The sequence below is a fragment of the Equus caballus genome, chromosome 6 (assembly GCF_041296265.1).
Source record: "Equus caballus isolate H_3958 breed thoroughbred chromosome 6, TB-T2T, whole genome shotgun sequence".
Classification (NCBI taxonomy): domain Eukaryota; kingdom Metazoa; phylum Chordata; class Mammalia; order Perissodactyla; family Equidae; genus Equus; species Equus caballus.
Genome location: NC_091689.1, coordinates 43,132,701 through 43,146,806, shown reverse-complemented (window position 1 = coordinate 43,146,806; position 14,106 = coordinate 43,132,701). Strand labels below are relative to the sequence as shown.

The window sequence follows — 14,106 nt, the reverse complement described above, 5'->3', positions numbered from 1 at the left end:
GGGTCCTGCCCAGTGGGGCAGTGGGCCAGCCCCATGGCTGAGTGGTTAGGTTCATGCACTCCGCTTCAGTGGCCCAGTGTTTCACTGGTTCGGATCCTGGGCGTGGACATGGCACTGCCCGTCAAGCCATGCTGAGGCAGCGACCCACATAGCAGAACTAGAAGGATCTGCAATTAGAATAAACAACTATGTACTTGAGCATAGCATCTTCACTTTTCATTGGCCTGTTTTTTTGGGGTTTTTTTACTTTTTATTGAGATTATGAGAGTTTACAACCTTGTGAAATTTGAGTTGTACATTATTGTCAGTCATGTTGTAGATGCACCACTTCAGCCTTTGTGCCCTTCCCCCACCCCCTTCTTTCCCCTGGTAACCACCGATCAGTTCTCTTTGTCTGTATGTTTAACTTCCACATAGGAGTGGAGTCATACAGAGATTGTCTTTCTCTATCTGGCTGATTTCACTTAACATTTACCCTCAAGGTCCATCCATGTTGTTGTGAATGGGACGATTTTATCCTTTTTTATGGCCGAGTAGTATTCCATTGTATATGTATACCATATCTTCTTTATCCAATCATCAGCTGATGGGCACTTAGGTTGCTTCCACGTCTTGGCTATAGCATGGGACTTTCGGAATTGCTGACTTCAAGCTCTTTGGATAGATACCCAGTAGTGGGATGGCTGGGTCATGTGGTATTTCTGTTTTTAATTTTTTGAGAAATCTCCATACTGTTTTCCACAGTGGCTGCACCAGTTTGCATTCCCACCAGCAGTGTATGAGGGTTCCTTTTTCTCCACAACCTCTCCAACATTTGTCACTTTTTGTTTTGGTTATTTTTGCCATTCTAACAGGTGTAAGGTGATATCTTAGTGTAGTTTTGATTTGCATTTCCCTGATGATCAGTGATGATGAGCATCTTGTCATGTGTCTCTTGGCCATCCGTATATCTTCTTTGGAGAAATGTCTGTTCATGTCTCCTGCCCATTTTTTTGATCAGGTTGTTTGATTTTTTGTTGTTGGTTGTGTGAGTTCTTTATATATTATGGGGATTAACCCTTTGTCGGATATATAACTTGTAAATATTTTTTCCCAACTAGTGGGTTGTTTTTTTGTTTCAATCCTGTTTTCCCTTGACTTGAAGAAGGTCGTTAGTCCGATGAAGTCCCATTTGTTTATTCTTTCTATTGTTTCCCTCATCTGAGGAGATATGGTGTCCGAAAAGATCCTTTTGATACTGATGTCAAAGAGTGTATTGCCTGTATTTTCTTCCAGAAGACTTATTGTTTCAGATCTAATCTTTAGATCTTTGATCCATTTTGAGTTTATTTTTGTGAATGGTAAAAAAGAATGGTCAATTTTCATTCTCTTGCATGTGGCTGTCCAGTTTTCCCAGCACCATTTGTTGAAGAGACTTTCTTTTCTCCATGTATGCCCTCAGCTCCTTTTTCAAAGATTAGCCGTCCATAGATGTGTCGTTTTGATTCTTGGCTTTCAATTCTGTTCCATTGCTCTGTGCATCTGTTTTTGTACCAGTACCATGCTGTTTTGATTACTGTAGCTTTGTAGTATGTTTTGAAGTCAGGAATTGTGATGCCTCCAGCTTTGTTCTTTTTTCTCAGGATTGCTTTAGCAATTCAGGGTCTTTTGTTGCCCCATATGAATTTTAGGATTCAGTATTCTATTCCTGTAAAGAATGTCATTGGGATTCTGATTGGGATGATGTTGAATCTGTAGATTGCTTTAGGTAGTATGGACATTTTAACTATGTTTATTCTTCCAATCCACGTGCATGGAATGTCTTTCCATCTCTTTATGTCGTCATCAACTTCTTTCAGTAAAGTCTTGTAGTTTTCGTTGTATAAATCTTTCACTTCCCTGGTTAAATCTATTCCAAGATATTTTATACTTTTTGTTGTGATTGTGAATGGGATTGTGTTCCTGAGTTCTCTTTCTATTACTTTGTTATTAGAGTATAAACATGCAACTGATTTACGTAAGTTGATTTTGTACCCTGTAACTTTGCTTTAATTGTTGATTGCTTCTAGTAGCTTCTTGATGGTTGTAGGGTTTTTTCTCTATATAAGATCATGTAGTCTGCAAACAGCGAGAGTTTCACTTCTTAATTGTCTATTTGGATTCCTTTTATTTCTTTTCTTTTTCCTGCCAAATTTCTCTGGCTAAAACCTCCAGTACTATGTTGAAGAAGAGTGGTGAGAGTGGGCACCCTTGTCTTGTTCCTGTTCTCAGAGGGATGGCTTTCAGTTTTTGCCCATTGAGTATGATGTTGGCTTTGGGTTTGTCATATATGGCCTTTATTATGTTGAGATAGTTTCCTTCTATACCCATTTTATTGAGAGTTTTTATCATAAATGGATGTTGGATCTTGTCGAATGCTTTCTCTGCATCTATTGAGATGATCATGTGGTTTTTGTTTCTCATTTTGTTAATGTAGTGTATCACGTTGATAGATTTAAACTGATAGGGTATTTTGGAGAAGGAGAAATTAAATGGGCTACAGTTGTCGAGATGACTTCATAGAGGAGGTTGGTCTTGAAACAAGAATGAGATTTGCTATGGGGCAGTTTACACGTGGAGCACAGCAGAAGCAAAAGCAAAACTGTTTTTGACGTTATAGAACTTGGGTTAACCCTCAGTCAGAACACCATGGTTTATTTCTTTATTGTAAAGTGTTGTGCCTGGAAATAGTCCATACTTACGCAGGCTGTGTATAAATATTTCTGTAGTCCTTCTAAGTGTATAACCTGAGATTAGCTCTCCGGAAAATGTCTGTAAAGACCAGTCTGAAACAGTGAGCATGGATAGATACATCACGCATTGTCTGGTAAAAAAGTAAGGTTGTCAGTGATCACATTAGTATATTTTTAAAACTGCTAATAATATTTTACAGAACTTATCTATTACACAATATTTAAAGAACCTGTATCTTCCCTTTGTTGGAATAACTGTATGTCATATGTGCTGTGTAAGCGTCTTCATGTCCACATGTGTACTTTCTTTCATAGTCTCCATCACACCCAAGAACTACTCTATGAGAGCACCAAAGACTTTTTGCAACTCAGATTTGAAAACCAAAATAAAGAAAAGTCATGGATGCTTGAAAAGGATCATTTGATATCAAAGCTTAAGCAGTACAGGGTGCAGTTTAAGAAGAAAGAAGATAAAATTGGAAAAGTTTGGCCAGTTGTTCATGAGAGTCGTCATAACCAAAACGAATATATTAAGGTAGTTTCCTTATGTCTTACAGAAATTGGTTGTTTTTCTGGAACACTTGAAGGAATTCAGAGAATGCCACCACACCTAAGAATTGTTGTGCAAGATCCATTCAGTCCACGAAGCTGTTGTGGCAGCAACCTCAAGAAATAGGTTTCAAAGAGTAGCTCATCCTTATGGTGTTTGGGGATTTAGAAAATGAAACCATTCATTCATTCAACAAGTATTTAGGGGCCAGCCCCGTGGCCCAGTGGTTAAGTTAGTGCGCTCCGCTTCAGTGGCCCAAGGTTTCGCCAGTTTGAATCCTGGGCGAGGACATGGCACTGCTTATCAGGCCATGCTGAGGCAGCATCCCACATGCCACAACTGGAAGGACCCACCACTAAAAATACACAACCATGTACCAGGGAGCCTTGGGGAGAAAAAAAAAAAAGGAAAAATAAAATCTTGAAAAAAAAAAAAACCGTAGCAAATATTTACTGTACTGATACTCTGGGCTAGGCTTTGAGGCTACGTGAGTAAATGCGCTAGAGCAGATCTGCCTTCATGGCATTTATATTTTAGTGGGTGAGAAAGAACAGAAACATTAACAAACAAGAAAATGATAGATTATAGGAAAGTGGTTTTAAGGAATGAAAAGGATTATATGTAGTTGCTGGAAGTCTACTTTTGTAGGGAAGTACAAGGACACTCTTAAGTCTGGTGTTTTTGCTGAGACCTGAAAAATGGGACCGAGCTTGCCATATAGACCTAGGGAAAGAGCATTCCAGGCCGAGGGGAGAGCAAGGCCCTGGAGTATCCTGAAGGAGAAGGAAGGGTGCCATTGTGCTTGTAAAGGAGTCAGCAAGGAGGAAGTGGGTGCAGGTGGAGGGGCGCGCAGCAGCCAGTCACGGAGGGCTTTCTAGGGCCTTCGTATGCTTGGTGAGAATATTTAGCTCTCAATGGTGTTCTGTCTTTGAAGCGTTGTGTGCAAGGAAATAACATGATGTGGTTAAGGTTTTTAAAGCTCATTCTGGCTGCTCAGTGGGGTATGGATAATAAGCATTATTATTGTTGTTCTGATGATGGTTTCTTTCTCTTTAAAGGAGAACTTCAGAAATGCGTCCCAAAACATATATTGTAATGTCTTACTTGGGACAATTCTGAGATCCATTATCTGACTCTTCCTGGAGCTAGAAATATTTGTTTTATTTTAAACAACTTCTACTGTGTACACTTTAGAAAAGGCTAAGAGAATCCTTTAGAAGTAGGAGGTTTTCAAATGTTCTTCAGAGTTCCTTTCTGTCTTGTTCCTTAACTTGTTTTGTACTTCTGGAAATCCTTCCTTTCCCTTCTTGCTTTAAGTGCTCTTTGAGTTACCTAAATTGTAGAACTGAATAGTAATGGATGTTGTTCCTTTTGCCCTGCAGTCCCTAAAGGATAAGTTAGTACAAGAGAAGAAGCTGTCCAGCATGTACCAAGAGCAGTGCATTGCCCTGGAAGAAGAACTTGCCCGAATTCGGGAGGAGGAGGGGGTGAGGAGAGAGATCTTCAAGGTACAGAATTCTCTGCCCCTTACCGTGGAGCGGGAAGTGCGAATGGCTCCGGGAGGCTTCTCTCATCTTCACAAATGCCTTCCTGTTTCCCTCTATTTAGGATCGCACCAACAAGATGGGGAAGCGTTTACAGGTAATGACAAAACGCTATGAGGCCTTGGAGAATCGGCGTGTCTTGGAAGTAGAAGGCTTTAAGACGGATATTAAGGCTCTCCGGCAGAAACTGAAAGACTTGGAGCAAATGCTCTATAAGGTAGGTGCTGATCCTGAATTAGCAAGAGGTTTAGGGGTGCAAGTGAGGAAACATGGTCCTGAGGGCTCCTCAGGAGAAAGGTGTGTTTCCCTGACGGTAGACACTAATGGATCACCATCCTTTAAGCCTCACTGAAATCGGTTTAACAAGTACATGCTAGAGGGAAGACCAAAATAGACCGAAATAATTGAATGACTGCATCACTATACTTCCATCAAAGCTAAACTTAACAAATTTTTATCCCTCTCAATTCAAGAAGTAGATTTAAAGAACTGTGTCTGTTTCACAAATAGTGCGACTGAGCAGTTGAGTAATAATTTTCCCCCATCGGACTCAGCTGTATTTAGAATCCAAGTTGCCTCAGGAGCCTTCTTAAAGAGATTTAACCAGTCATCCACATATCCTAAAGGTTAATTGTAGAAAAGAAGAGATGCTTTCATTCTTTGGCAGATTTACCAATACTGTTTATATTGGTCTCTGCTTTTTACTCACTGTTTGTCGAGCTCTATCTGAAGACTCCTTTGCTGTTGTATGAGAAAGCAGAGAGTCTCATTCCTTTTTCTGCTTTAATTCTGCTCTACATTTCCCTTCTTTTCGTTGGTCACTAAACAGACTAAGGATCGAATTATTCTGCATACTAAAAGTCTCAAAAAGGAGCCAGCATAGCCTGTTCTTTATGATGGATTTTTCTTCCCTGACGTATGCCATGATCATTTTTTCTTCTTTTCATATCTCTAGGCAACACTTAACGCGCGGGCAAACCAGGACCTTGCCATCCTCTGTGAGGTCCGGGACAGCAATAGACGGGCACATAAGATACAAGGAGAACTGAAGAACCTGAAGTCCAAAGTATTTGGTCTGGAGAATGAACTTAGACTCTGTTGATCTTTACTTTTGGAAATGACTCTCATCTGGAATAGGCCTGCTTCCTGAAATCTGAAAACAAAATGTCGTCTTCTCCCAGGAACTACAGGCAGAGAGATGCCTGGGATAGTGCTATCTGTTATTATAGAGACAGAGTGAAGAAGCATCAGGACTGCTTATAAAGCTTTTCTTGCGTGTTAAGCTTTATCTATAGTTTTTGCTGTCCTGTTAACCTTTTAGTTGTTTTGGTCTGGACTATAACCTGAATTAGTTAGACATTTTCCCACATTTATAATGACAGCTTTTGTTTTTTTAAGAAGACAATGACGATGAAAACTTAGGAAGAAAGTATTTTTCTGTGAGCTTGGCTGAGTGTCAATGGGAACACCTTTCCTGAGGAGAGAAAGGCATCCACAGAGCTCACCTTCCTCCCAGGCAGAGGGAAGGCAGCAAACCACAGCTTGTGAAATGTGACTAGGCAGGCATTCTGCTGTGTGACTGTGTTCGTGAGCTGTAGGGCCCGAGTTACATTTTGGGACACCCAGTCTCATGAAGTTTCACCAGAGGGCACCAGAGACCCTACTCTCAAGCAAAATGTTCATCTAGGAAGATAAAGGTGCCACTTTGCTAAGAGCGAGTGAAACTTAAATGATCTTTGTATAAAAAGTTCATTATTATACCAGTAACATGGTTTTTTAAAAATAATGTATATATTTTAAATTAACTATTTTCAATAAAATAAGTAATTGAAAATATTCTATTTGAGTTTTCTGTAATTTCTTGTTAAAACCACGTTTATACTTTGTTAATGACTGAGTTTACTTACTTGGTCCCTGGTGTCTGCAGTTCTGCACAAGTACTGGTTTCCCAGCTGCATCCATTGAACTCATCTGCTGTTGGAGGTAACAGAGATAGCACAAAGGTGATGGCACTAAAACTTTATCCATTTCTTCCATCTATATGCTTTTTTAGGCAAATTGCTATGCATTTGGAGCAAAATAACTGTGTGTGTTCCTGGACAGCCTCTGAGAAGTCAGTTGGTCTTAGCTTGGTACTTACCCGGGACAAAGGGAAGAATTCACGTCTTCGTGTTTGCGTTGAGGAAAGTGGTGGATGAAGTGCTGTCAGGAGGTGCTGCCTTCTTTTTAGAAGCCTGTGAGAGGGGCCGCCCCGTGGCCAAGCGGGTAAGTTCGCGCGCTCCACTTCGGCAGCCCAGGGTTCACTGGTTTGGATCCTGGGCACGGACATGGCACTGCTCATCAGGCCATGCTGAGGTGACGGCCCACATGCCACAACTAGAATATACAACTATGTCCTGGGGGGCTCTGGGGAGAAAAGAAGGTGAAGAAGAAGAAAAAAAAGGATTGGCAACAGATGGTAGCTCAGGTGCCAATTAAAAAAAAGCCTGTGACACCAGGTCAGATTTTTTTCACAATAAACTGGGACTGGAGTTCTTACAGGGCCCAGTCCTGGGCTTTAGAGGGATGTGCATAAGTGGATGGTTCTTCCTTTCGTCCAACACTTAAGGAACTGGCTTTTCATGATTACTGCTGTTTTGATGCTGGGCAAAACAAAAAGTCTTATTAAATCATAGAATTTCAGAGTAAGAAGGAATCTTGGAGATCATATAATCCAAATTTTTAATTTTATATGTGACTTTGAGGCCTGCCACCATTGACTTCAGCAATCAGTTGATAATGTTTCTAACACCTTGGCCTCAATTCCAATGACATTCATCTTTGTGTTAACTACCCACTAGTATAGCCACTCTCTAAACCTCATCATCAGTTAAAACTACTCCGTCACCAAGAAGCAGTGTAGAGTAGTGGAAAGAGCATGGGCTTTGGAGACTCGGATGTAGAAGCAATCATGCCTCTTACTAAAACCCTCAGGCTCTGGTCTCTTCATCTGTAAAACAGAGATAGATCTACCTGCTTTGGCAGGGTGATTGAGGATTAAGAAAGAAAATCCAGTGTCCAGAATATATAAAGAATTCTTACAGCTCAACAATAAAAAGACAACACAAAAAAATGGCCAAGAGATCTGATTAGATATTTCTCTGAAGATAACATACAAATGGCCAATAAGTACACAAAAAGATGCTCAGGGGGGCTGGCCCGGTGGCGCAGCGGTTAAGTTCCCATGTTCCGCTTGTCAGCGGCCCGGGGTTCGCCAGTTCGGATCCCGGGTGCGGACATGGCACTGCTTGGCACGCCATGCCGTGTTGTGCATCCCACATATAAAGTAGAGGAAGATGGGCACGATGTTGGCTCAGGGCCAGGCTTCCTCAGCAAAAAGAGGAGGACTGGCAGTAGTTAGCTCAGGGCTAATCTTCCTCAGGAAAAAAAAAAAAAGCTCAATGTCATTAGTTATCAGGGAAATGGAAATCAATAATGAGGTACCGCTTCACACCCAGTAGGATGGCTATAATAAGATGGTAAGTGCTAACAAGGGTGTGGAGAAACTGGAAGCCTCAGTTATTGCTAGTGGGAATGTAAAATGGTGCTGCCACTTGGGAAAACAGTCTAGTAGTCGCTCAAAAAGTTAAACATACAGTACCATTTGACCTAGCAATTCTACTCCTCAGGTATATACCCAAGATAGATGAAAACGTACATCCACGCAAAAACTTGTACACAGGTGTCCATGGCAGCATTATTCCAATAGCCAAAAAGTGGAAACAACTGGTGTCCATCAACTGATGAATGTGATTCAGCCGTAGAAAGGAGTGAAGCCCTGATACACATGCAATGTGGGTGATCCTTGAAAGTACACTGTGCAAAGGAAGACAGACACAAAAGGCCACATATTGTCTGATCCCACATACGTGAAATGTCACAACAGGCAAATCCTTAGAAAGGAAACGTAGTGGTTGCTAGGGGCTGAGGGGAGGGAGTAATGAGAGGTGACTGCTAATGGGTATAGGATTTCTTTTGGGGAATATGAAAATGTTCTAGAATTAGTGGTGATGGTTGCAAAACTGAATATACTAAAAACCACTGCATTGTAAACTTTAAAAGTGTGAATTTTATGTTACATGAGTTATATATCAATGTTTTAAAAGTCCATGAAATGGGCCGGCCAGGTGGCACAGTGGTTAGGTGCGCATGTTCCACTTCGGTAGGCTGGGGTTTGCCGGTTTGGATCCTGGGTGTAGACATGGCACCTCTTGTCAAGCCGTGCTGTGGTAGGCATCCTACATGTAAGGTAGAGGAAGATGAGCATGGATGTTAACTCAGGGCCAGTCTTCCTCAGCAAAAAGAGGAGGATTGGCAGTGGATGTTAGCTCAGGGCTAATCTTCCTGAAAAAAAAAAAAAAAGTCCACGAAATGGCTTAGTCCTGTGCCTAGCATGGAGTGGGCATTCAATTACAGTTAACTATTATTTATATTTTGCCTTCTTTGACTTTCTATCAGTTGCCCACCACTGTTAGTCAGATTCCAAGATGTATTTCATACCATTCATAGGTGCTTTGTGTGTACTAGAAATTGCTCTAGATCGTAAGTTTATGGAGAATATGAAGACAGTCTTTGTGCTCCAAAGAATGGTAGGAAGATAAGCACTATGGGTGCATAGAATAAAAAGTAGCATAGAATATGACTTAAACAAGGTAATGTTTTTGCTGAATCTTAAAAGTGAGTTTGGAGTCAGACGAGTTTGGGCATTCTAGGTAGAGAGACAACGTGTATGACGGCATGGAAAACAGTATTTGGGGAAGTGCTTGTACAGGAGACGATGTCAGGTAATACAGAATATGAGAAATGCTATGAAACTTCATCTAATACAATAATGTAAGTATGTTAAATATTTCAAGACATTTTGCATCAATTGAAAACATTTGAGTTTACTTAAAAATGGGGAAAAAAGCAGTAAGCAAAATCAGAAATATTTAGTGATATCAATTCGTGCATGAAAAAAAGAATTTGAAGTGCAAACTCACTTTCTTAAAAACTAAGGGTGGGGAGTAAGCATCATGCAATAATAAATATATGAAATGTTTGTTTCCTGGGAAATCCTTGTACTGCAGATCAGAGCAAGGCAAAATCACTTAATACCAGGATTTTTTGCGGTATCTGTGGGAACAAAGCAAAGATACTTTAGATCTTTAGAAAAGAGCCACCTGGGGCTGGCCCCGTGGCCGAGTGGTTAAGTTTGCGCCCTCCGCTGCAGGCAGCCCAGTGTTTTGTTGGTTCGAATCCTGGGTGCGGACATGGCACTGCTCATCAAACCACGCTGAGGCAGCGTCCCACATGCCACAACTAGAAGGATCCACAACGAAGAATATACAACTATGAACCAGGGGGGCTTTGGGAAGAAAAAGGAAAAGAATAAAATCTAAAAAAAAAAAAAAAGAAAAGAGCCATCTATGTCATCTGCTTTGCCTTTTAAAATTCCTCTTTTAGCCCATATTTGAGTCACTTAGTAATAAATCACCTTTTCATCCATGAAATTTGTGATGTTGCACAACATAAAATAGCCTCTGACTACGTTATTTTTTTCTCCAGTCGCATTGCTCACTGCCTCTCCACTCGTGCCACACTAGTTGGGCCACCAAGATTTACTGTAATATTTGCAACGTAGCAGACGGTACTGTTTCCACTCACTGCATACAGAAACAGAGGAAAGGAGATGGCTACAGCCCTATCCATATAAGAAACTCAGGGCCTGAGCTAAAGAGAGACATTAGAAAGACAGGAAGGGACAGATTTGAGAAACATTTAGGAATAGAATGGACGTTTCTTTGTGATGGATAAGATGTGAGCTTTAGGGAAGGATTAAGGATAGTTCTCTAACTTCAGTTTCTGGCTTAGGGAACCATGTGTATAGTGAAACTATTAACTGAGATTTAGCATATATGAGAAGCAGTTGGTTTTGAGTAAATATGAGAATGGGGGATATGGAGGTCAGAAGAGAAATTAGGATTAAAGATAGAGATTTGGAATTATTAGCATATAGAAAATAAATGAAATCATGGAGCCAAACCGTGGGTGTTTCTGAGATCAGAGATGGAAAGCATATAGAGCAAGAAGAGGACCAAAGAGGGGAACCCCGATGGTCAGAGGAGATAGGCAGTAACAAAGGAATGGTCTGAATAACGAGAAAATAGTGTTCTGGAAGCTTAGGGGAATGAGAACTTCAAGAAGTAAAAGGTTGGCAGCATTGTCAAACTGCAGAAATATAAGATAAATTAGAATTTATTTATTTTTTTGAGGAAGGTTAGCCCTGAACTAACTGCTGCCAATCCTCCTCTTTTCGCTGAGGAAGACTGGCCCTGAGCTAACATCTGTGCCCATCTTCCTCTACTTTATATGTGGGACGCCTACCACAGCATGGTTTTTGCCAAGCGGTGCCACGTCCGCACTCGGGATCCGAGCTGGTGAGCCCTGGGCTGCTGAGAGGCAGAACTTGCAAACTTAACCGCTGCACCACCAGGCCGGCCAGGTAAATTGGAATTTAGATTAGACCTTTGGGTCTGGCAATTTAGTAGCAGATGAATTTAGAGCAATTTCAGTGAAGTGGAGATAGAAGTCAGCCCATATTAGGTTGAAGAATGAGACAAGGAGAAAGATGGGAAGTAGCTTTAGAGTAATAAAACCAAGGAAAGGAGTTTTGATGGTTTTAGGTTGAGGAAGACGTAATCATGTTTATAGACTGCAAGGAAAAGTCCAGAGGACGTTATTGAAGACAGAGGAATGAGAGGGGATGTTTGTGAAGTAAGATGCTGGAGGAGAGTGAGAGCTGGTACTGATGGAGGCAATAAAAGTAGATAAGTAGATAACTCTGAAGGGGAGACTGCCTCCTTTTTCATGGAGGAAATAAAATCAAGGCCATCGACTGAAAGTGAGATGGGGCATTGATGAGATGGGGAGCTTGAGGATAAGAGGGAAAGTTTGGAAAGAACGGTGGGAGCTGCTGAGGGGCAAGTGACAGAATTGGTAGGAGTAGGTCAGAGTGAAGGATTCATTGAGTTGAACTGACTGCCACTGAAAAAACGTCTAGGATTGCAGCAAGCCACCGTCCGCTTCGTGTGCCCTCCTAACTTCCCAGCTAGCTGAGGGCACAGAGCCAAAATGGATCTCTAACAGCAAACCAGCAGGGAAAAAGAGCAGGTGAAGAGGTGGAGCTGGAGAGAGGGGTTGGCTACCAAGTGAAGGGAGGCACTGCAAAGAAAATGTTTTGAAAGTTTTTTTTAAGTCTGTACATTAAAACATTGCTTTGTGTGTCTAAGCTGTGAAGTATTCCACTCTGGGACTGGTCGGTAGCTTAGTTTAAAGTCATCCCTACAAAAAGCAAGTGGGAACACAACCTGGACTTCTGGAGCAATTACTTAATCACCTCCCGTCTAAGGTGACTTCACTGTATACCCATCTTCTTGTTACAGGATATCCCTAATTTTGAAGATGATGCACTTTTCTTGGAACCACCAGATGATAATATTGACATCTTAAGTGGTATGTAAGCGTGTGTAGAGCAGGACTGTTACTGCCCTTGCCATAGCAGCCTCCTGGGAGCTTGACCTTCAAGTGGCAGCTATTATTGCTTTCGTTTGCGGATCTTCTTGGCATCTCTTCCTCTTTGCTTCCTGGGCTGCAAGATCTCTTTTTTAAAACTGAGCCAGCTACTTGTTTTCCTTTTTTTAATTAACTGTGTTGTATTGACACATGAACAGACCAACGATGACAAAGAATTTGAAGTTTAGAAATAGATTCAATTAATGCTGGAATCTAGGTTATTGTAATAGAGGCATTTCAAGTTGGTGTGCTAAAGATGTATTTTTTAAGTTTGGACAAATATTTGTTATAAAATAATATGCTCGATAAGTCAACTCACATCTCTAGCTATCTAGCTATCTATTTTAGATAATTGTAGATTGACATGTGGTTTTCAGAAATAATACAAAGTGCTCCTGTGTTCATTTTACCCAGTTTCCCCCAGTTAGCCACTCCATTTTGACGTGGTTTGTCTGCAGTTAACTCCAGATTGAATCACAATGTTTCCGATGGGCCTTGTGTTGGTTTTGTGAGATTTTCTTCCCCTTTGGGCTCACAGGTGTCATATCCATTAAGCACTTTAGTATTTAACAATATCAGTGCTAATTTTAAATTAATACAATTTCAATATTGCTATGTTGACTGTTGCAGAGCCTCTTAATTGGCAACCTCGCCTTGACATGTAGAAAGGGATAATTAAATATTAAATAGAGGGATCTAGAATCTGAATGCACCTAATGTAGTACTGTCATGAAAACTTTTATAAGATTTCATTTGGCCCCAAGCTCAGTAATGAGTCAAGATTGAGCTAGTCTGTCTGGGCTTCTTTTACTTAAATTAGAGTGATTTTCCCTCCAGCCCTACTTCTCTTGGATCACGCACCAGGCCAGGCCAGCACCTGATAAGCTTCTTCAGAAAATAGCTATGTTCCCTTTCTTGTTTCATATCAAAGCAATTAACTCCCCAAAAACAACCTTATAAAACTCTTCTTTCTATATGTATCCTGCTTGAATCCTCCATGACATCTTTAGGATTCTGTATTTCTTCTCAGCTCAGTCTGACCAAACCCCTCTCGAGTTTATCCGCCTCCCCCCTGTACGTCACACTTAGTCTCCCAGCCTCACCTCCTAAGCGCTAGAATTTCAGTGCCACCCTGTCCACACCTGCACTGACACTGCCCCTGCTCTCCTTGCTCCGTAGATCTCTGTCCTTCTCTGACTCCTGTGTCTGCTGGGCTTGCCCGTTCCTGTCTCTGACCCCTCTTCCACTTGTCCTGTCAGTGTTGGTGTTCCCAGGAGTCTGACTTGGGCTCTCTTCACCAGTCACCCACGTCTTCTCCCTGTGTGATCGCCTGCTTTTCTGTGACTCCAACTACTAGTGGTGAGAATGCTGTGGGTTTCTTTTTCCTGGAGTAATCTCCCTTGAGAATAGCATGGCATTTAAGGGAAAACTTACCTGAAAGCATAGGAGTCAACCTGGAAAGCCAAAATAACACTGAGATTGGAAAATGTATAGCAAAGCGTAGCTGACCGAAATGAGAAAAATGATTCAGAGCCTGATTTGACATCTCTGAGGTCACTTTCTAAATACTGTGAAGGAAAGCTGGAGAGTGTGAAGTGTCTCCTAAAAAACCTAGGATGATAGAATGCAAGGTTTTCCGTGCACATCTCTCATTGACCTGCACTGTCAGCCTTCTTCTGAGGATACGAGGCCTGGTGGAGGAGCAAAA

At 41.3% G+C, this 14,106-nt stretch overlaps 1 protein-coding gene across 3 annotated transcripts in view; it reads left to right on the top strand.

The window, feature by feature from the left end:
- CCDC77 (coiled-coil domain containing 77) overlaps positions 1-6,641 on the top strand; it is a 36,402-nt gene extending 29,761 nt beyond the window's left edge. For all 3 annotated transcript variants that reach the window (XM_005610833.4, XM_005610834.3, XM_014740558.3), the window contains 4 exons: positions 3,027-3,246; positions 4,644-4,769; positions 4,870-5,022; positions 5,761-6,641. In XM_005610833.4, coding sequence (XP_005610890.1) covers positions 3,027-3,246; positions 4,644-4,769; positions 4,870-5,022; positions 5,761-5,907 — 646 coding nt within the window. In that variant the 3' untranslated portion in view covers positions 5,908-6,641. The remainder of the gene's footprint in view (positions 1-3,026; positions 3,247-4,643; positions 4,770-4,869; positions 5,023-5,760) is intronic.
- Positions 6,642-14,106: the final 7,465 nt, after the last annotated feature.